Consider the following 22,115-nt stretch of genomic DNA (forward strand, 5'->3'; position numbering starts at 1 on the left):
ATTTGCCCCATCACAGCAGATTGGTACTCATGGCTAGAATCCTCTGCCACATGCATATTTGTATGTTTCCATAGCTGTAACTTCTGTTGCTCCTTTTCAGGCCAAGGCCCAGACTTCTGCTAGAAGTAATGCCAAAAGTCAGGATTCAAATACAGTGCTGTGTGTTCTAGATTTTTTTTTGCCTCAGTCAGCTCCAGGCACTTCTCCATTAGTGAAGTTTTGATTCTTTTTCTTCCCAGTAGATGTAAAATCCATGACAGTTACCTGAGCAGACAGTTAAAAACTTGTTAAACCTACAGCAGCAAAGGCCTGAAATCATTAAGACTTTATCTCCTATTCCTTTAATTAAAAGTTATCTGCCAGTGCTAAAATTTTCACGTGTGCTCACAGAACGTGCATATGAGCTAAAAACCTGCAGTCTCAGCTGGCTGCTGGCCCATGCAATCTCCATAAATTCAGTTAAACCTCAAAAAAAATTGAGTTACTGTGAAATTACCAATAGAGGAATAAATCATACTTCATATGTCCTACTTCCTTCCTTCAGCACCCATGTTTCATCTGTGGCTTGTGATGCTGATGTGGTTTCAGTATAAAACTACACGTATAGTTCCAAGAACTTGGAATTTCTGTGCCTTAGAAATTATCTAACGTTTTAAATATTTTTTAATAGAATCAGTTATACCAAGCAGTGGAACGTTTCATGTAAAACTACCAAAGAAGCATAATGTGGAACTTGGCATCACCATCAGCTGTAAGTGAAAGTGCTTGTTTTTAAGACCATGTTTATGGGATAATCTGCAGATAGTATCTCTGTAGCTATAGACTCATGTTTGGTTTGGTACAAGCTTCTTTCTCCTTTTTCTAGAAAGGAATGATTAGCAGCACTCTGTCTCTGATGAAATATCATTTTGTAAGAGATTTATACTCCCCTTCTAGTAGTTAAAGAAGCCTGCAGTTTGCCAGACCTAAAGCTTGACCTGTTCCTTTATGCGTATCACATATTTAACTGCCATTAAATTTAAAAAAAAAAAAAAAGGAAAGAAAAAACAAGTCAATAAAATTAGGCCCATGTCTCACAGGCTGTTGAACTGAACTCACTGAACTCAAGGGTTCTCACAGCCATGAGGACCCACAAACATGGGATTATTTTCTTCTTCAGAATCCAGAATCTGAAGATACATCCTCAGTGTGTAAAACTAGTGGATAATCCTAAATGTGCAGGTCACATAGCAAAATCCCCTTTCACTAGGGATTTCAGAGATTGCTAAAGAAGATAATAAGGGTGTACGTTAGTCTGTTTTTCAAAAAGTATTCATTACTGTTGTTTGAAAGTGTTTTTATACTTACTTATTTTGGGAGCAGACTGTAAACGCTGTGTTAGGACTGGACTATGACCAGATAAACTCCGTGGTGGAAGGAAGAAAAATCCATATCAAAGTTAATGGGCTTGTGTTTAACATACTTAATGACAGTGCAGAATCCAGTCTCACCAGAATCAACATTCCTTTATGGTTGTGGCCTTTCTTAGACTATTAGTTTTTCTTTGGAATTATTGATGTGTCTTGGGGGAAGATTGTGCTTTGACTTATATTCTCAAAGCTTCCACCAGCACAATAGAATAAGGTTAATCAAAAGTACAGCAGGGAACCCAGTGCTAAGAATTACATCTGAGGAACAAATGAGAGACACTGCAGTCCTATTTGCTTGCGTTGCACACTTGAATGAGTAATTGTTGGATTCTGTAAGATGTGATGTGATCCTTGAAGCAAAAACATAGCTCTATGTGTATTTATGCAAATGAAAATATTGAGAAATGAGAAAACGTAGAGAGAGGCTGTTCTCTTTGAATGTATTCTTAGGATCAGTAATGGTTTGTAGGATTATTGTAAAAATACAATCTTCCTAATAATTTGATTTGTATTGCTTTTTGGAATTCAGACATATAGTACTTTTTTTTCTGTCCGTAGGCGTAAACTTTTAATGAAAAGCTAATGTTCTTGGAATTTAGTATTTAGCAGTCTTCTTCCAAACTTTGCATACCTTCCTGACTTGGAAATTGGAAAAGTTAGGGCTTTGTAAAATTAGTGCTTTATATAACCAGAGCAGCACCTGGTTGGTCTTAGTTCTGCTCTTCTGAGTATATTGCAGTATCTTTAATATTAAAATTAAATGATCTGTTATAAATACTAATCCCACCTGTTAATAGCATTTAATGCATATGAAATTTGTCTAGGATTAATTCTTTTTTTGATTTTAAAGGATTTATACTAATAACTGAAAGTTTGTGAATTTGCTTGGTAGAAGTCCTGAATTGCTGCATTTCATGCTTGCTTTTCAGTGCTTTTCTCTGTTCTACCTAATTAACTCATAAATGAGGCAGTGTGATTTGAAGAATATAAGCATTTTATATTCATTTTGTCAATTTTTTGTCAGAGCACTTTAGCACATTAGCATGCCGTTTATTACCAATATTGTCAGCAAGCTATATGATTTCTTTTAAAAAACAAATACTAAAGGAAACTCAGTGGAGTTGGTATGAGCAGGCTTAAACAGAGGTGATAGAGGAGATCAGGTAGTGGAGTTAATGGTGAGTGAGAAATTGCTGTCTCTATAAAAACATTACAGAGGAACGCCTGTCTTGCTTTCCATATCCCCAGTTTAATTTAGGATTTGAATGAATGAGAAAGTCAGGAAAAGACCTGAACTGACATATAAGACAGACGTTTTTTGTCAGAAAAGAAACATAAGCCTCACCTCGGGTTGGCAACTAAACATATGCCTATTTTTAAGTCCAAGAGTTCTTCTAAGTCAGCTGTTAGGAAGCACACGTCTTGGACGAGGAATTTATTTCTTTTTTCTTTGCACTGTTTTCCTTTGTGCCTGCATGGAGTTACAGACAGGTACTTGAAAGCATATCTGAGGTGACACACAACACTAAGGACAGTTAAGCTAATTCATGGTCTTTGAAAAGCATAACATGTAATAGGGGAAGCAACTAAGCTTCTCTTAGCTTCTCAGTTTCAGATTTAATAATGCAAGACAACAAAGCAAAACAAAACAATTTTGAAATTCCCTTAGATAGCAGACACCCCTAGAAAGTAAGAGAGAAGAAAGTTTCATGAGTGTCATTATTAATGTTAGTCCAGGGCTCTGATTTTCAGATAGTGCATGTCACTTACCTCACAGTACACTGGCCTTGCCCACTGCTGCCTGCACACACACTGGACTTCTGTCATCCTTCCCTTATCTCTGCAATAACTGTCTAATCTTCCCAATAACAGCTACTTATACTCAATAAAGACCCTATTTCATAGTTTGCAAATATAATTGACTATATATTTTGTGCTTTGGGTACTGTAATTTTCACACCCGGTTACCTGGTTGGAGCAATTAAAAAGTCTCAGTTCTTAAAATTACGTCATGCACATAAAGCATGACACAGCAGTGTCCATGTGTGTGCGATTCTGCATTTATAACAGAACCATCCCCTAGAAGAAGGATGGCTTTCAAGTAGATTGAGTAGTGTTCAAATCTGTTTCAATTTATTTGCCAGCGACATTGATTTTAGACCGTCTAATGGAATATAGATCTTTTTTAAAAAGATAATTTTTTCTGCCACTGGCTACTTTATCACAGACTAAGATTTTTTAAATCCGTAAATGAGGTCCAAGAAAATTACTTACTAGTACAGTCTGATAATTGTAGTTAACATTAGTTAACTGCTCTTTTTTTTTGTTTCCTTTTCTTTCTTTCTTAAGTAAGATTCTGATATCCTTATTGGTAATGAACTGCAGCACCTTGCTTCATAAATAATCTCTCTGAAGCTAATGGGACTATTCAAGGAATAAGAAGCTGCAAAGCTGGTAAGAATATCAGAATCTCACCCAAACTATCATCAGTTTTTCTAAGTCATTTTGACTAGCAGCCATACTGTGGTCTGCTTTATTGCTTTTGTACTTCATCAGAAACAAGCTTTGTAAATATCTACAGATATTTAGCATTGACTATGAGAATTTTCTGTATATTTTGGGATTTCATCTAGCCAACTCAGCTTCATTTTGCATGTTACAAGTAATTATTTTCTAGACAGGGCCTGAAGAATCAGCAGGTTTCTGAGCTGCTCCACGTGAACCAGTACTTAAGGAACAAAAGAGCTACATCAGCCTAATTTTGAAAAGCTCTTTCATCTACTTAATAATCACACTCTTTTAAAAAGTCTAGTATCTGTTAACCAGCATTGTGGATACGTGGACTGACTTTGGAAAAAAAAAAAAAAATTCCATCCTATTTTCCTCTTTCCGAAGCAAAGAAGGCATTCAGCAGCTCTGCCTTCTCTGTGTCTTCCACCACCAAGGCACCTACCTCATTCATCAGTGGGCCTACGTTTTCCCTACCCTGCCTTTTTTTACTGATATACTGAAAAAAACTCTTCTTGTTATCTTTAACTGTGGTGGCCAAGTTAAGTTCTGCTTGGGCTTTTGCCTTCTAATTTTTCCTCTACATATCTTCACTGCACCTTGATACTGCTCATGACTAACCAACCCCTTTTTCCAGAGATTGTAGACTTTCCTTTTCTCCCTGAGGTCCAGCCAAAGCCCTCTATTTAGCCAGACCAGTCTTCTTCCCCGTTTGCTCATTTTATGGGACCTGGGGATGGCCTCCTCCTGCACTTTTGAGAGTTCTTCCTTGAAGTATGACCAGCTTTCCTGGGCACCTTTGCCCTTCAGGACTGTCTCCCAGGGGACACTCTCAACCATGTTCCTAAGCAGGCCAAACTCTGCCTTTCAGAAGTCCAAGGTGGCAGTTCTGCTTGCTTCTTGTCTTGCTTCTGCAAGAATGGAAAACTCTATGATCTCGTGATCATAGACTAGGATCATAGACTAATTTAAAGCGAGAGAACAAACAACTTGCGAATGATCAGCCTTCCAGCTGCAAGACTAAATTTAGTATCTGTACAACTTTATGCTCTCTTCAGTCCACTTGCAGTTCATCATACAGTCTGTGTAAGGTCTCTAGAAAAGCTCAACAGTAGGTAGACTGACATCTGGACCAGGGAGGGGAAAGGATGGTGGAATGTGACAAGGAGAGAAAATGAGTAAAGAGCCATAACAGCAGATGAGGGGAGAGGCTGAGGTGTGAGCAGGGGAAACTGGGACTTGAGCAAGAAGGCTGGACATGGGTGAGTGATAAGGTGCTTTGGGTTTAATTGCTTCTTTAAAATAAACATAATTCTGAAATGAAACATAAAAATGGAGACTTACAGCTGTACAGTGTGACTTCAACTTGCATTAATTCATGAGGGTATCTTTTTTAATTAAGTGGTCAAATACTTCTTTCTCACTGTGACTCTTGCTTCTCTGCTCTCTGGGGAGAGATGAAACAGTGGTGTGTATCCAAGGGGATGGAGGCTGCATAATGAATGAGGTGGAGAATGGCAGAAAAGTAAAAGGAGGTGATCTCATGGTCAAGATGATTTAAGGCTACCCTGGAGAAATCAGGGTTTTTTTCCTTTTCTTTGCAACGGAGTTGTGCTAAGATGGATCACTTCATGGGGCTGGGAGGGGGCTGAGGGAGGAAGAGGGTGGGAGGGTGAGAGTGAGAAAGAGAGAGAGGGAGAGAGAGATTTTCCACAGGTGGCTGCTTGATTTTCTGTGGAAACCATTGAGGTCCTGGCATCACATTTACAGAAATGCTGAGCATCTGCAGCTGTTGCTGAAAATGCCAGTACTTGTACTTTGGACATAGAAGCTGTAATATACTACAAACTGTTGTGAGAAATGAAGGCATGGATATCTCAAATTGCTCACTGGAAATTGTCATACTCTGGACCTAAACATTCCTGTGTTTCCTTTCCTCATCTGTAAAATCAGGATAATAATACTTGATCTTCTTGCTGGGGACAGCATCTGTTCGCTAGTGTTTGGGAGGCAGTCTTAGGCTGCGGTGATGTGCAGTACAAAAGCTCGGGAGGAAATTAATGATTTTATCTCTGCAACACAACTTGAATAGTTTGTAGCAAGTATGTCACGAGCATTGAACACGAATAAAACAAAGTGTGGTGTAGCTGCTTATTAAGGGCTTGTCAGCATGGGGGGATTCATTTCACACTGAGCTGTGTTTGCTGCCTACAAAAAGGCTTTCATCCACCAGACACAATTAATAGCCTGGGATAACTGACAAAATACTGCTGCTTCACACTTACTCAGTGTGAAACTGTAATAACTTTGCGTGCAATATCATACCCTTTGTGTCCACTTCTACTCTGTGGTTTCCCTCTTTGAGCTGTGCTCTTTTCCCCTTTTTGGTTCTTTCTCTCTTCTTTTTGGAACAGTAATGGACTGTTTTCTTTAGTAGTGGTAATTTTTATAAAGCAATTTCATAAAGACTATCTTAATACTCAAATCTCAAACTGCAGCCGTTGTACAGTGGATGGCATATAACCTCAAAGATTTATAAGGCAACCTAGAGGGTAAAAACATAGAATTAAAAAAAAATATATCACCAAAGTGATACTTTCAAATTTTAACAAGATACTAATTGGTGAAACAAACCCAAATTTAAGTAAATCATCAAACTGTCATATAAGATATATTTGAGCCGTGGCATATGAGAAAACAGCTATGAAAATTACACATCTTGCAAAAAGTTAATTGCTGTTCTCTAAATTACAACATAGGCATTTTCTGAAAGCGTGCTGTTTTAGACAAGTTTCTAAAAATTCTTGAAAGTTCTTGTGCATCTGTCTTCTGGATTTTCAAGACACTGCATTTGCAATATGACTATTTAGCAGTTCTTAGTCAGTTCCTTTGGACATTAAAGGGCTTTCTCGGTTAGGGCAGCCAAGGTTAAGAAGATCTGTTAGAATATTGTGTTAGAAATGTCATTTTTAATACACCTTGTGGTTGCTGTAGGTGAAGATTTGTCATTTTCCATCAAAGAGAAGAGCCATGAGCTGCTAACGTAACTGACATCAGAATTTTGTAGGTGATCCTCCAATATTGGGTAGCTTTTTAGGCGATTGTCAGTTAGGCATTGGAGCCTAATGGAGAAGCACCTTCTGTGAATGAACGGAGAGGCCTCAGTATACAGAGCAGACATGGCTCGGGGCGGTTGAAGAGCCCTACATGTGCAAAAACCATTAGCACTTTCAGGAGAACTGAGTGCCTTATACCACATGGCAATATTTTAATATTAGCACCCTCTTTGTTAAGAACAGTCCCAAAAGTCAGTCTGCCTGCACCGCATGGACTACCTGCTGGCCAGAGCAGCTGTAGCTGGTGTACTTCCCAATGGCAGAGAGAAGGTGCCACACCATTATCTAAAAATGTATCGTCTGAGCTCACTGCTTACCATATCAGATCTTCAGTGCAGTCTTCTGCCAGCAAATGGATGAACCCTCCAAAACAATGCATTCTGTGAAGCTGCTCCAAGAAACAGTCCTCTGAAATCATCATCATCTTTCTCTGGGGAAGTTTTGCTTCCTGTGCAACCAAAGTCAAGCAAAATTTCTGAGCAAATTTCCTGGTCAAGGGAAAGTTATCAAATATTTCTGCGCAAGTCAGTGCAATGACTGGCTTTGCAGAGCAGAGCATCCTGTTAACCATGATGGACAGGTAGAAAATTGACAGTTATGTCAGATAGCCCCAAGAAGAGATGTTAGGTGTGCAGGAGAGGACTGCTGGGGGTTTTACTAATTTGACCATTGCTGGAATTGCAGGGCTTCTAGTAGGTATCCACAGTCCAAAGTGGGGAGAAGTCTACAATGCTAAAGGCTCAGCAGCAGTACAGAGGAGCAAGGTTGCTCATCAAAAGAGGCACGTTTACTTCAAAGGAAGCAGAGTCATAGTGAAGCAAGCATCCGTGTGGTGTAGGGTACATCTGTGATAACTGTGTATCAGGTACCTAGTGGTATGCGTGGCCAATATCCGCAGCATCTCATTTATTGTAAAGTAGATTCCTCCTTCTCACCCAGGAAGCACCATCTTCATACCTCTGCCTTAAGCACTGAATGAGAAAATAGTGGATGTAAAAAACATGAGGTAGCTCGCTATAGATGTTTTGCCACAGCAACTCTGTTGGTCGGGGATATTATAAAACATGATTTGTGACTGGCAGAAATATTGTGGCAAAAGATCAGCATTAGTAGTTGTGCTGAAAGTTCTACTAACAGAAAGTCTTCCTTACATGTTGTAACTACACAGCATTTTATGATAGATCACTGGAGCTCTACTGTTCAGTCCTGGCCTAACCCAGAATACAGACACACGAGGTGAAATTCACTTTGCACTAGCCACCTTAATCCTGGCATTTTCTAATTTTTGAGGAATATGCAGTCTTACTAATATGCTGATGACAATTGTTTGTATTCATGTAATTTAGGGGAAGGGAGGAAATACAATGTAGGTAAATAAAGTGAACAGAATTGGCCCATCTGCATATCTAGAAAAAAACCAAATAAATACTTGTATGTATTCTTTATTACAGCTCCATCCAGTAGAAAACCAGGGGACCCTCTGGTTATTTCTGATATAAAGAAAGGAAGCGTTGCTCACAGGTAAGACATTCAGTCTTCCAGTAAAAATTGAGTTCCATTGTGTAGCCACCCAGACTCAAGTTAAACAGAGGGAGCCTGTAAGAGACACTGCTTTAAAAAAAAAAAAAAAAAAAAAAAAAACGGTTACAAATGAGAAGTCCAGCATATTAAGAAATAATTGCTTTTTGAAAATCCGTCTTGTTTCTATAACAATGTTCTTATCTTCTAAGATACTTTAATGCTACTAGAATTTCATATAAGCTTGTTTGCTTGTTCACAGAACTGGGACGCTCGAACTGGGTGATAAGTTGCTTGCAATAGATAATATTCGGCTTGACAATTGTTCAATGGAAGATGCTGTCCAGATCCTTCAGCACTGTGAAGACCTTGTAAAGTTAAAGATCCGCAAAGATGAAGATAATTCCGGTATTAGCAATGAGCCTATTGCAGATTCTCATGTATTTTCAGGATTTTTAGGACAGAGGGTTATTCTTTTGCATTTAAATTTCAGTGAAATGTTTTTTCTAAGCATGGCTGTCTTATGCTAATGCCAATCAGAAAACATCACACTAAAAAGAATTGTAATAGTATATACAGTTTTGAATTTTCTCAGTGGCTATATTACCTACAGGAGCTACATTGCAAAACAACATCTTCAGTTCCCCTCGGGTGCAGCCATATAAGGTTGTTTTCAGCATTTTTTCTCTTTTCTGTTTTTCCTGCCAGCTTCCCAAGCTGAGGACAATTTTATCTCCTGATTAACCTAACAGCTACCATGCTTTTTTGAATATCATTCTTTGCTTTCATGGCAAAACTGGCCTTCATTGTGAATTAAGGCCACATGCATGCTATGTTCTTGGATAGCTCACATTTCTGCTGCCTGGAAAGAGCATTGAAGAGATCAGTGTAGCAATTTGACATTTGTTGCACTCTGCCATTAATTTTCTTAACTAGGGCTAATCGGAAGACAGACATAATGTACCAGTCTCCTTTCCAGTCATTCACTAAGATCTATAAACTTCCAACTCATGTGGCAGGGCCACTGTGTGATTAATAACTTCTTACTCACAGTTGATAGCAGAGAAACGTCAGTATTGTGTCAACCCTTAGCAAATACTGGGTGTTACATTTTCAATTAGCTTGGTGGATTACTTTTCATCCTTCAGTTGAAGTCTCATACTGGGTCAGTGCCACACCTGTGTAAACGTTGTTGGCATTAGATCCCAAGGGATTTGTTGTTGTTCCAAAAATACTCAGGCAAGCAAGGAAGTGCTGCCACTCTTCTGCTGTGCAGTGGGAGCTTATGTGCCAGCCCACCGTCAGCTGGCCAGGGGCTTCCAGTGGGGTTTAGGGAGTTGGGTGCTTCTGGAAAAAGCATGTAAAGGTAAAGTCTAGGTCATGTGAACTGTGCCAAAACACCGATGAGAATGCCCAAAGTAGGAATGCAAGGCCAACGCTAAGCATGAAAAATCCCAGTATTCTTTGCTGAATAAACACCACTCATTCTTCTTTCCTTTGATTCTATATGTTTACCATTTTCTTTATGTGGATAGCAAGGCAGAAATAGGAGGGAGTTGGGATGGGGGGAAGCTAAAGGCCTAAATTTTCTGCAAAATGGGAAGAAACAAAGTTGCTCCAAAAATACTAGTATTTCTCCAGCTCTGCTTAAATACCACGTTCAGCATTAGAAGAAAGCAACTCTTTGAACCTTTACTAGCAATGCAGGTGTCGTTTTTTTTTCCTTTTAAAGTTTTTCTATCTAAAAAATAGAACTGGGAACATTTGAATTTTCTAGCTTGTCTCACGTTAGTTCTAGTAACATTTACAGAATGTGCATCCTAGACATTTTCCACACTCACTGAGCCATTCAAAATGTCATTACCCACAGATCTAGGAAGAGTTGCCCGCCAGGCCAGACGTCATGGCTGAATACCAATATCGTAAGATGGGCAAGGGAGCATTTGTTATTTTGATCTGAGAAGAAATCTAGCATTTTAAATTTTAAAATATCTTATCACAACTCGAAGATGCTGCAGTTGATTGCTCTCCCACTGTGATTTTTTTTTTTGATAATATGTAAAGAGCATGCAGTGTATATATACAGGAGCCTTTCTTGTTGCTGCAACACCTGCTGGGTATTGTTTAAGGAAAATACATTGTATTTAAACTCATTGATGAATTCTTCTCCATTTCTGATGACTGACTGATGAGACTAAAATTTCAAAATAATGCAAATGACTTGATGCAATATAACAAAATCAAATTTAGTGAAGTTATTATTCAGTTTAGTTGATAATTCAGAATTCAGAAGCTATTTTTGATTCTGTTACAAAAGCTTAAAACTTGTCCATCAAAAACATGTATTTCAGGTTCTCTTAGTAAGACACCTGCTCATCTTATCATAACTTTTGATTTTCCCACAATTCTTTTCAGGAAGTTTGGTGTTAAAATTTTTGAATTATCTTTGATTCTAAATACCTTCCATTCAGTTCAAGAAACAGATGAGTACCAGTGTTTATACAATAGTAGTAACTTGTCTTTTCTCTAATAATGTACCCTTGTGTCAAAGAAGATCAGCAGCCCCTTGGGCTGCTTTAGGTTGAGGGAAGTGATCCTTCCCTTCTGCTCACTACAGGTGAGAGATTTCTGGAGTGCTGCATCCAGTCCTGGGCTCTCCAGTGCAAGAGAGACACGGGCACAATGGAAGGGCCACAAAGATAGTGAAAGGGCTAGAGCATCTCTCTTATGAGGAAAGGCTGAGGGAGTTGGGACCATTTACCCTGGAGAAGAGAAGGCTTTTATCAATATACATAAATATCTGAAGGAAAACTATAAAGCAGGTGGAGCCAGGCTCTCTGACAAGACAAGAGGCAATGGACACCAACTGAAACACAGGAGGTTGTTCCTGAACATCAGGAAAAAATTTTTTACTGTAAAGGTGGCTGAGCACTAGCACAGGTTGCCCAGAGAGGTTGTGGAGTCTCCATCCTTGGAGATATTCAGAAGCCATTTGGACACAGTCCTGGGCAACCTGATCCTGGTGGCCCTGCTTGGGTGGGGAGTTGGACAAAAAGACTTCCAGAGGTCCCTTCCAACCTCAGGCATTCTGTGACTGTGTAACAAAATAGCCTGAAGTTATATTTTAACAGGAAAGATAGAAGGATTTTAAATGGACTAAAGTTTAGTCTTAATAGAATGATGGGAGATTTTCTGTTGACTTCAATGTAATCAGGTTTTGGCAATAAAAAAGAAACTGCACAAGAGAAGTTTTTGGTTTTGGTTGTATGGTGGTGGGGGTTTTTGTGTTTTTTTTTCAAAATAATCCAGTCGAATATGATTAAGAAGTGTATTTGAAATCTAATCCTTTGAAAATGTTGTTTGATTACCAGTCACTAGACTGAATGTGCTATTTTTTTCATTCCCTCTTTCATAAGAAACCAATTGCATCCCCTTGGCATTTATTGCAGATGAACAGGAGAGCTCTGGAGCAATTATTTATACCGTTGAGCTCAAGCGCTATGGTGGGCCTCTTGGAATTACAATCTCTGGTACTGAAGAGCCCTTTGATCCCATAATCATTTCCAGCCTTACAAAAGGAGGATTAGCTGAAAGGTAAATTGGAAAGCAAATTATTTTTAAACATTCTTTTTGTCAAGATAAAGACCTGCTTTGTTTACCTGAAGATGCTAATTTTCATGGTTCAGGAATTAATTTTTTTATAACTCTACAGATCTGAGTCTATAATCTGTTTGCTGTTGCTTTTTTGATCATTGCCGAGTTCAGGAGCATGAGCAATATCTTAACAGGATGTTCTTGCACATACTGTACAAGACAGAGCAGAGGATTGTGGTCTTTATTATAGCAAAGACTAGTCAATCAAACTGCTCAATCACAGGAACATTTTAGCATCCTTTTAAAAGCAATAGCCCTGTATACGACAATAGGTAAGGAAAGCACTCCATGTGTCTAAGTTTGTGCACGTACTGCATCTGTGTGTGCACTTACATACACCATAGCAAGCATTATCCAAGGAGCAGAAATGTTCCTCATGGTAAGTGATGAATAGAGAATGATGAAAATGCTAAGGTTGTCTATTACCTATTATTTCTAAGACAGGCAGTCATTGCAATTGGTACCTTTCAGAGAGAACTTACAGCACAGAAAACATGATACTGTGCACAGCCAGAACAAACAGTGAATTCACAAAGAAAATTTATTTTCTTCTCTTGATACGATCCATCCTGAAAGCCATGTTCTTGAAATAGCTGGTTGCTGGCTCACACTGCCATTATCTGTTATGTTGTGAGACTTCTAGAAATTTGACTCATTTTAGAACTTACTGAGCTGCCTGAGATTGCTCTGAAACGTGGGCTGCAAGGAATATCATCCATAGGTGATTAACTCAACTACTGCAGTAACACAGAAATCCACATCTCCATCCCTTAGCTCTGCTATTGTCACTACAACAAAGGTGACTTGCTTTAGGCGTTTCAAACAAAAGAATTACTCTGTAACACAGCTATAGAAGCAAAATGAAAGAAAGGAAGATGAGACTTTCATGCTCCAAATATGCAAAGAAATTGCCTTTGTTGCTTTTTATGCTCACTTCTCAATGTTTTACTTCTCTCTCTAATTGTAGGACTGGGGCGATTCACATAGGAGACAGAATCCTGGCAATAAATAGTAGCAGTCTGAAAGGAAAACCTTTGAGTGAAGCCATTCATTTGTTACAGATGGCAGGAGAAACTGTCACCTTGAAAATCAAGAAGCAGACAGATGGTGAGTGGCCAAGGGTAGCATCAGTGGTCTTTAATGCGTGTGCTGTTACAGATTAACAAGCATTTAGGCCATCCCTGGAAAAATGTTGTGTCAGTATTAAAAAGCAGAGAACTTACTGCTTAGAACTGCAGGAAAGAAATGTTCACCACCTCCTTTTTAATTTTTTTTTTTTTTAATTCTTTTCAGCTACCAGTCCCAAGAAATTTTCTGTCCCTGTGGGTCACATAAGTGAACTGAGTGATGCTGAAGATGAAACCTCTGCTGCACAGAAATCTGGCAAACTCTCGGACATCTATTCCACTACAGTCCCAAGTGTTGACAGCGCAGTGGAGTCGTGGGATGGCTCTGGTATTGACACCAGCTTTGGAAATCAAGGTACTATTAAGAATGCAATCGACATTTAAAGTAGAAATTATCGCCTTCGTGGTTGACCTTCCTTTGCCTTAAAGGGAACTTTATCTGTACCCACCTTAAACCTTGTACTTTGTAATGTGCCAGTGTCTCATTTTGACCACACACCTCGCCAGGCAGCATGATTTCTTACACTTGGCTGGCCCCAGATTCATTCGTTCATGACAACGTGATGTGTTATGAAGCATTTATCAATACATTAATGGACTTTTGTTAGCTTTACTGACATCTGAATAGCCCAGTCCATAGCTCATCCACAACTAAATGAGTTTATCCTTCAAATACAGATCAATGCAAGGCATAGAAAACACTGAAGATGTTCATGAATTTGATGCCCATACACGGTAATTTTTAACTGACAACAGATTTATTACAAACTACTGAAGGGGGAATGTTAGACATCGCTTGTGATTTGTAAATCTTACGCTTCTTCCTCATTCCTGCAGCATTAACATCTAACTTTCAGCTCTCAAAAACAAGCATTCTATTTGAAGAACATGATTTTCCTTACACTAAATTTTCTACTTCTATTTGACTTTTGTTTTATATAGGATTTTCAAATAATCTCATTTTAATTTGTAAAACACATTTATTTAGGTAGTAAGGGATGCAAATGTCTTGTCTAGATAATGAGAAAAATAACTTCCACGTAGCTTCAGTGTTCTATTTAATTCTATTTCCATAGTACAGCAGTACATTCCCACTACCTGGCAGGTATCTGGACAGGTAGATCCTTACTTCAAATATTACTTTCTCTCTCTCTCTGGTTTTACACATTCTTTCAGTTTTATTTCTCTGTTTCTTTCTGTTGCTTTCCAGGAGCATGGGTAGTAGCTCGTGGACAATAGCTCTCTTTTGTACCCTCACACAGAGGACTGAAACTGAGCTCTGCCCAACAGATTTCTCATATAGACTGAAGTTCTGTGCTGATTACTTTCATTGCTATTCTCTAATGTGGCTGCTCAGTGATAACACTGACAGTTGCTTCTGGAAAGCAGAACATTTCCTTTGAAAACTGCTGAGCTGCTTGAGATCAGGAAGTAGCTGATGTCAGTACTAGTGGCCTTGCTTTTTCCATTCTTTAATTTTTAGGTATTTTGTAGCCTTACTGCATATGTTTGGCATCAACTTGCTTTAAACAAGACAGTCTCAATATATTTAATTATAACTCCAGTTTTCTACATTTTTCTTTTAATTTATTGTTACATACAATGCTTTATTTAGTACTCAATGCATTGGGCTATATTCCCCTTGTATAGTTTGTATCTAACTGGAGTTAAGAGTTGGGACGAATTTGTCCACTTTTCTGTTTTTAACTGGTTTGGTCAGTTTATCAAAATAAATCACATTAGATCTTCTTCTGATACTTTTACATTCTAAGGAGAAGTGTTGCTGAAAAAGTGACCAAATGATAGTTCTCATTTCCTGGGTGAATTGATTATATTTGGAGCAAATTGTTCAACTGTGCAAAGGTTTGAGGCCCAGACTGCTTTCCAATGTCCTGATGATTTGGATGCGATGTCAAAATTAAACCAGTATCTCAAAGCAGATTTTTTTCTAACTCCCTTGAAAGAATCAGCCCAGACTTGTCTGGATACATGGCACTTCTGCTAAACAGCCCGAGTGTAATCAGATTTGTGCCTTATCCCTTGCTGTGGTACTAATGTGACCCACATTTCTATGAAAGCTCATTCTGTCTTGAACCTGTCAAGTTGACTTTGGCTTCTTTCCAGACCTTTCTTGGCATAAGCACAGGCTAAGCAAATTGAGGAGTTTGGGGAATGTTTCTGGAGCACCAGATAATGCTTTATCCTATTAGTTACTAATTTAATGCTGGTGAGCAGTCTTTTCTCTCCTCGAATTAATACACCATTTTGTACCTTTGTCTAATGTGTCTGCCTTACTAATCCAGACCCTTCCCCACACAGCAGTCACATTTTTGCAACCAAAACCCTTCCTAGAATCTAGGGGTATGTTAATGTCTGCCAATTAGCTGGAAAATCACAGAATCACCATGGTTGGAAGGGACCTCTGAGATCATCGAGTCCAACCTCAAAAAAAAAAACCAACAACAACAACAAAAAACCCAAAGAAAACCCCACAAAACAAAAAACACAACACCCCACCACATCACACCCCCCCACAAACCAATAATCTTGGGCACTAGAGCATGCCCTGAAGACCCATGTCTACATGTTTCTTAAATACCTCCAGGGATGGTGACTCCACCACCTCCCTGGGCAGGCTGTTCCAGTGCCTGACCACTCTCTCAGTAAAGTAATTCTTCCTAATATCTAATCTAAACCTCCCCTGCTGCAACTCTAGACCACCTCTGGAGAAGAGGCCAACATCCACCTCTCTACAACCTCCTTTCAGGTAGTTGTAGAGGGCAATAAGGTCTCCCCTCAGCCTCCTCTTCTCCAAACTAAACATGCCCAGTTCTCTCAGCCTCTCCTCATATGACTTGTTCTCTGGACCCCTCACTAGCTTCGTGGCTGTCCTCTGGACACGCTCCAGCACTTCAGTGTCAACTCTCTAGTTACATGAGATTTGAGGTAGACAGGTCTAGACTGATTTATGGAAGCAAATTGTCCTCTTTAGAGAGGTGACAGCAGTGATATTTGTTAGTCATCAACAAAATAGAACATCCTAATCCAATATGCACATCAGAAAACACCAACTACAGAGTTAGAAAAAGAATATGTCAAGATGAAATATATGTGTATATAGCAGCTCTACCGTAATGGATTTTGCTTAACAGATCAGCATCAGCTTGTGACAAGTTAATTCACGTGTTCTTCTTGATGCATCACCTGGAAGCCAGACTGTCTGGTTCCTACTTGGAATTAAAATTACACTTAATTCAGTTAAAGAAATACTATTGAATTAATGCTAACATTGCTTGTATGATGAAAGCACCCAGAAATAAACTCTTCAGATATAAAGGTCATCATAAAGGCCGTCTGATGCCATTTACGCACCTTTGAGATATTTGGAAATGGCTGACAGATAAATCACTTTCTGCAAGATGAGCTTTCCAAGGGTATATATTGATTCTGGGCATGTGTGCCCATCGTGAGACAGCTCTTTTCTCAGCTCTGGGAGCCCTAGCAAAAAGCAGTGTCTGTGCTAAGTGCAAGTCCCCCTTCCACAAAGGGTGCAGAGATTCCCATGTTGGCCTTGTCCAGGGCTGTGACCGCACAGTCCTGCAGGTGTATTAACGAGGCCTTGCCTCAGCAGTGCCGAGGCAGCTGCTCTCCTTCCTCTTCTGGCATTACTCCAGTTACTGGTCACTCGAGAGCCTCTGCACCATGCCAACTTCTGCATCTAGGTAGCCATTCTACAGATGGGTAGTGTAATTAACACTAATATGTCACTAATTCTTGGCTGCATTGCTTTCAAATTTGAGAAAATTACCAGGAGGAAGAAAAAACTTTCTTGCTTGTCATCTGAAAAGTCAAGTTGATGAGGTTTTTTCATGCATCCTTGCAAACTCTTTTTTCAATAGGTCTGAAGCACGGTTTTCTTAGTAGCTTAGGTTTCATTTTGGGCACATTGCACATGACCACGTAAACACATATTTCACACATCCATAACACACATTATTTATTCACTAGTATTTAATGTTTGATGTCAAATTGGAAACTGATAAGTTGTGAAGGTGTCTAGAACTAAACTTCAGAAGCAGCCAAGACATAAGCACTAAGACAACAGTGTTAGATATATTTCAGATTTTGCTTTCAATGGTCTTTCACAGCAGAAGCTGTAGAGCACACCTAATTCCGGGCATAATTTAGGTCATAAATGACCTGATTACTACTGCAAAAAAAGGTAGCAATTGTGAGTCCACATCCAAATTCTAGAGAACCCAGCTCCAGAGATGTGCTTTTCTGTCATTACAAAGCATACAGTGCACTAAATATACAATTCATCTTGTTAGGACACAGCTATCAGGCTTCAGGATACAACTTCAATGCCTATGAATGGAGGACTCCTAAACAGACTAGTTTGTCCCCTCCAAGCAAACCACGAAACCACCCATTTCATGATACAGGGCTGAGTGATGACGAATGGGACCGACCTACAGCAAGCAGGTAAGTTCCCATATGCTTTTCTGTTTTCTGATCTGCAGCTGCAGCAGTGCCTCAAAAATGAACACTTCCTGTCTGCAATGGAATTCTGGTTTTCTAATGCAGCTGTAACAGCTCTTCCTTTAAATATGGGATATAGTATTTATACTTCCTGAAACTTACTAGGGGAGATTAGTGATATTTATGGAAGATTATGATGCCAAATCCAAGACATATGTTTATTGTGAGTTACTTCAGACAAAAAACACCCCCAGTATTTACCTCTTAAGAATAAACAAACAAAAAAATTAGTGCATTCCCTTGGGTAAGCTTCAGAAAAAAACTGCTGTTTTCCACTCCACAAAAATAAACCTACAAATAAAGTGTCTAAAGACAACTGGCATGTTGATCTTTTCTCTTCCATGAAAACTCTTCATTTTGGTTTGGGCAAAGAAGCAGAAATTACAGGCTTCTTCCATAAATGCTTGAGACATCTGCAGTGATTCAGTAGAGCTAAGTGATCCAGGTAGAAATGTCTTGTTGAAAGCTAATGTAGTCTTCCTTGCATTCATTCCTCTTCTTCTGCGAAGTAAATCTCCTTTTCAGTTAGTTTCTCTGCAGGCAAAAGAACTTCATGGAGGACAAATGCTTAGTTGACAATGCTTGGAGATAGTGAAAGACCCAAAAGTCTCTTATTCTCTGTTCTAAGTATGATCTGTTCCACTGCAGAGACTTGGGTAATTCCTACCAAAGAACTGTTCTTCCTTTGACAAAGACAGACGGACAACACAGAAAGATCTCTGTGTTCGTTGTACCCATGCTGGACTTGCAGACATGTATGTCCTTCATTAGATATACAGTGTCTTGGTGCAGCAGCACAATGAGCCTGAAATCCCATCTGTGAGAAGTTCAGGTTTTGTACTAGAAAAAACCCTTTCTGGTGCCTGAATAAACATACTGAATAAGTAAATCCATAAGGTCCAGCCTTTGAAATACAAATCAAGGCAAAGCTTGTACACCCCTGCTGCTTTTCAGAATCTGAATAACAAACCCTCTGATACAGCAGATTGCCCAGTGGCATTTTGCCTGGAGGCAAGCCTGGCAAGATGATAGCAAAGATCTGGACAAGTGTGAGTTCTCAGTCCATATCCAGCTCCTTTGGTCCCTACTGGCCAGAAACATAGTTTTCATAGCCTAGTAGTGGACAATATTTAATAAAGGATATGACCATAGTTTTCTTCACATTCTTGGTAAGTTAATATCTTTAATTTAATAGCAGCACCTTTCTCCACAGTTAAAGCCCATATTTTGTTTCTCAGATGAGATTCAGCCATAGATTCCAGAATGCCTCCTGTTTTGCAGTTACATAAGTCATAGGCTGAAAAAGTTGATGAGCAATGAACCGGAAAGCTGGATCGTAAAACACAGCATCTTCTAAATGAAAAGCTTGTATTCCACTACCATTTTCAAGCACGGTTCAACAGAAAGTATGCATATTAAAGAGTCTTGTTCTACTTGTCAATGTGACTTACACCTGAGATATATGGCACGAATTAAAATAATGATTATTTTAACCCTTATCTGTAAAATGGATTATGCCACACCTGATGGTGTTCCTATACGAAGTGCTGGAGTATTTGTGAAGGGCATATCTGTTCTTCCAGCCTGTTACAGGGATCCCCAGAAAACCCCCTTTTCTCTGCCTCTAGCTAAGCAACTTGTCTCCTTCTATAACACAAAAAAGTAATTTTTTCTTACCTTTATTTTGTGTAGCACAGCTTCCAAGAATATGTGGCAACAGAAGGAGACTGAGACATTGGGAGAGAATCAAGAAAACCATTTAAAGCAAACTTCTGTAGAAAGATCGGGGGCAGAGAGCATCAGGAGCATGAAGAAAGAGAGCAAGATGTGGAGAGGTGCCTCTGGTGGGCAAAGGAAAGGTGGGGGACAGCTGGAAGAGTGGAATACATCCAGGTAGGTGAAGAAGGAGTGGACAGGAGTGAGATCCAGCTGGGCTCAGGGCAGGCCAGGGGAAGGGTGAAGAAAGGAAAAACAGTTGAAAGGAGAAAAAGGAGAAAAACAGGGTAAAAGCAGAAAATACATCATTAACATGCCATTGAGTGACAATGAAAGTTCACTTAGCAAGCAAATGAAACCAGAGAGCTTAAACTGCTCTGTAGCCTGGTGTGTATGTGTATGGCTGGCAGGTAGGACAAGTCTGTTATAAGTCCTGCTCCAGGGAGAATTTTTGCACATTAAAACACTACTTACAGGAATGAGCCTGCCAGATCATAGAACGTCCTATCACCTCCTGAATTAAAAAAAAAAAAAAAACAAAGAAAAAAAGATTTTGTCTCTCATATGGCAATAAGAACCAAATCACAGGTACCTGTGTCTTCATATCTGTCCCACTACCTCTCCTTCAGCATTTTTATGCATCTAAATTTCTGATGGCTCTTTGAATAAGCATCAGAAAACCAAATATATTCGTTATAGGTCAAACAATATTTCACATGACATAAAATCAATCTCTCAGGCTTCAGAAAAAAAAGCCATCTAGATGCAAAACTATTTTCGTACCTCTGTTTTTTCTGGTGCAGTAACTCAGCTACAAATCAGCTTATTCATGTGGCTGTAATGGAGATGGAAAAGTTGAGCATTTCACACACCAGGAGACAAGACTAGGAGAAAAGGCAAAAGAGGAGGTGAGGGCAGAAGAAGGGATTGCTTCAGCTAAAAGGAAGTCTAGGCTTATAGGCATCATGATTTCAGATTTCACGGAAGTCAGAGAATAAATGGACCTCCAGTTCTAGGAAAACCAGTCTTTGTTGTCACAGATAATTGCCTCAAATAATCCTGTTAATGAACTCAAGTTCCATTTCATATTATAATATTAGTATGCAATATAAAGAAAAGTATTGTAATGGATAAATTAGTCTGTGTTCAACATTGGCTGTTGAGACAACTACTTAGGTTTATTGAAAGAGCTAATTTCAGAAGTCAAGCATCTTTCTAAAATCGTGTTTTAAATACTTTCTTATCTTGCCTGGGAGGAATTGCAGCTGTGATCTGAGTAGGTATTCTCACTGTTGCTGTATCTATTGCAATATCTTAGAAGAGACACTGGTGCTAGATGGAGAATCATTGCAATAAGAGATGGAAATGGCTGACCATTGTCTGCTTGACTGATCGTAACTGTGAGAAAGCATCTCTGAGGCAGAGTATCATGTGTTTGAGGCATTGGAGCTGTCATCCGTTGTGCTGGGCAATTCTCCTATTTAAAAGCTATTCTGTTAACAGTGTTACATCCATGCTATTCTTGGTAATACATTGTTTGTCGAGCAAGGCCTCAGATGCTTCCATAATAGTGTTTGCTCTGTTTATGTGCTGTTAAGCACCACTAGCTGCAGTCCATGGGCAGCTGCTGCAAAGTAACAGCTTGCTGCCACCAAAAGGGCGAATTCTCATTCTTTCCTTCCTCATCTTTCCCCTCTGCCTTTCACATAATCAGCCCCCTCCCGCGCAGCAGCTCTGGTGCTTGTGTGAACTCTCATTGAGCCAATTCCCCTTGCTAAGACAGCCAAAAACTGCTGCTTCCTCCCCCTATACACATACACTGTGATGGTGTTGCTTTGGGCGGTGTTGCTGCAGTCCAGAGTTGGCATTTTTTATCAGACCTCTCTTGCTGGGCAATTTCCCTGATCATCGCTGTCACCAGCATCCCGCTCAGGAGCGCTAGAAGTAAGGCTTCAGTGCGTTCATAAAACACCAGAGACCTAAGTCTCCACGCAAGACAGTTGCATCCCCAAGAGTTTCCCTGTGTTTGTGTATGAAATGACTGGAGCAGTTTATATGATGGCAGCCAGGTGGGCTTAAATTGATAATGATAAATGCAGCTTAGGCTGAAGGAATCGGGTAAAAAGCACCACCATCCCTCTTTTGCAAAATGCTGTTTGCAAAAATGAGGGCTCTTTTCCTATTCCCCGGGAGAAGTCCACGAGGTTGAAAGGTTTTATTGCAAATATTCATGGCATGGAGCAGCTCTGCACACAGCTACTGGTTGATTCATTAATTTTCATAGGGAGGTCCCCGTTTCAACCCAGTAAAAATGTGTATTGAATTGTTCCTGGAATCCATTTATCTCCTTACCGAATAACTAGCTGCTCAGATCCTGCCAGCTGCTAGTGACTGCCAGGTTATGAGAAGACTTGTCTGTCGTGTGCTCTGCATGCTCATCCAGCCTCTCCTGATGGGCGACTCTTCCCCACTCTCCAGCCTACCTACTGTAACCTTCTGTCATTCAAGGTGCAATCTGTGGCAAC

General features: G+C 39.5%; 1 protein-coding gene across 5 annotated transcripts in view; it reads left to right on the forward strand.

Moving 5' to 3' along the window:
* GRIP1 (glutamate receptor interacting protein 1) overlaps positions 1 to 22,115 on the forward strand; it is a 108,122-nt gene that overhangs the window by 73,283 nt on the left and 12,724 nt on the right. For all 5 annotated transcript variants that reach the window (XM_014963658.1, XM_014963660.1, XM_014963657.1 and 2 more), the window contains 8 exons: positions 671 to 751; positions 8,485 to 8,554; positions 8,814 to 8,959; positions 12,001 to 12,145; positions 13,173 to 13,312; positions 13,499 to 13,687; positions 17,664 to 17,817; positions 19,567 to 19,767. In XM_014963658.1, the coding sequence (XP_014819144.1) occupies positions 671 to 751; positions 8,485 to 8,554; positions 8,814 to 8,959; positions 12,001 to 12,145; positions 13,173 to 13,312; positions 13,499 to 13,687; positions 17,664 to 17,817; positions 19,567 to 19,767 (1,126 nt within the window). The remainder of the gene's footprint in view (positions 1 to 670; positions 752 to 8,484; positions 8,555 to 8,813; positions 8,960 to 12,000; positions 12,146 to 13,172; positions 13,313 to 13,498; positions 13,688 to 17,663; positions 17,818 to 19,566; positions 19,768 to 22,115) is intronic.

This window comes from Calidris pugnax, unplaced genomic scaffold, assembly GCF_001431845.1.
Source record: "Calidris pugnax isolate Ruff unplaced genomic scaffold, ASM143184v1 scaffold44, whole genome shotgun sequence".
Taxonomy (NCBI): Eukaryota; Metazoa; Chordata; class Aves; order Charadriiformes; family Scolopacidae; genus Calidris; species Calidris pugnax.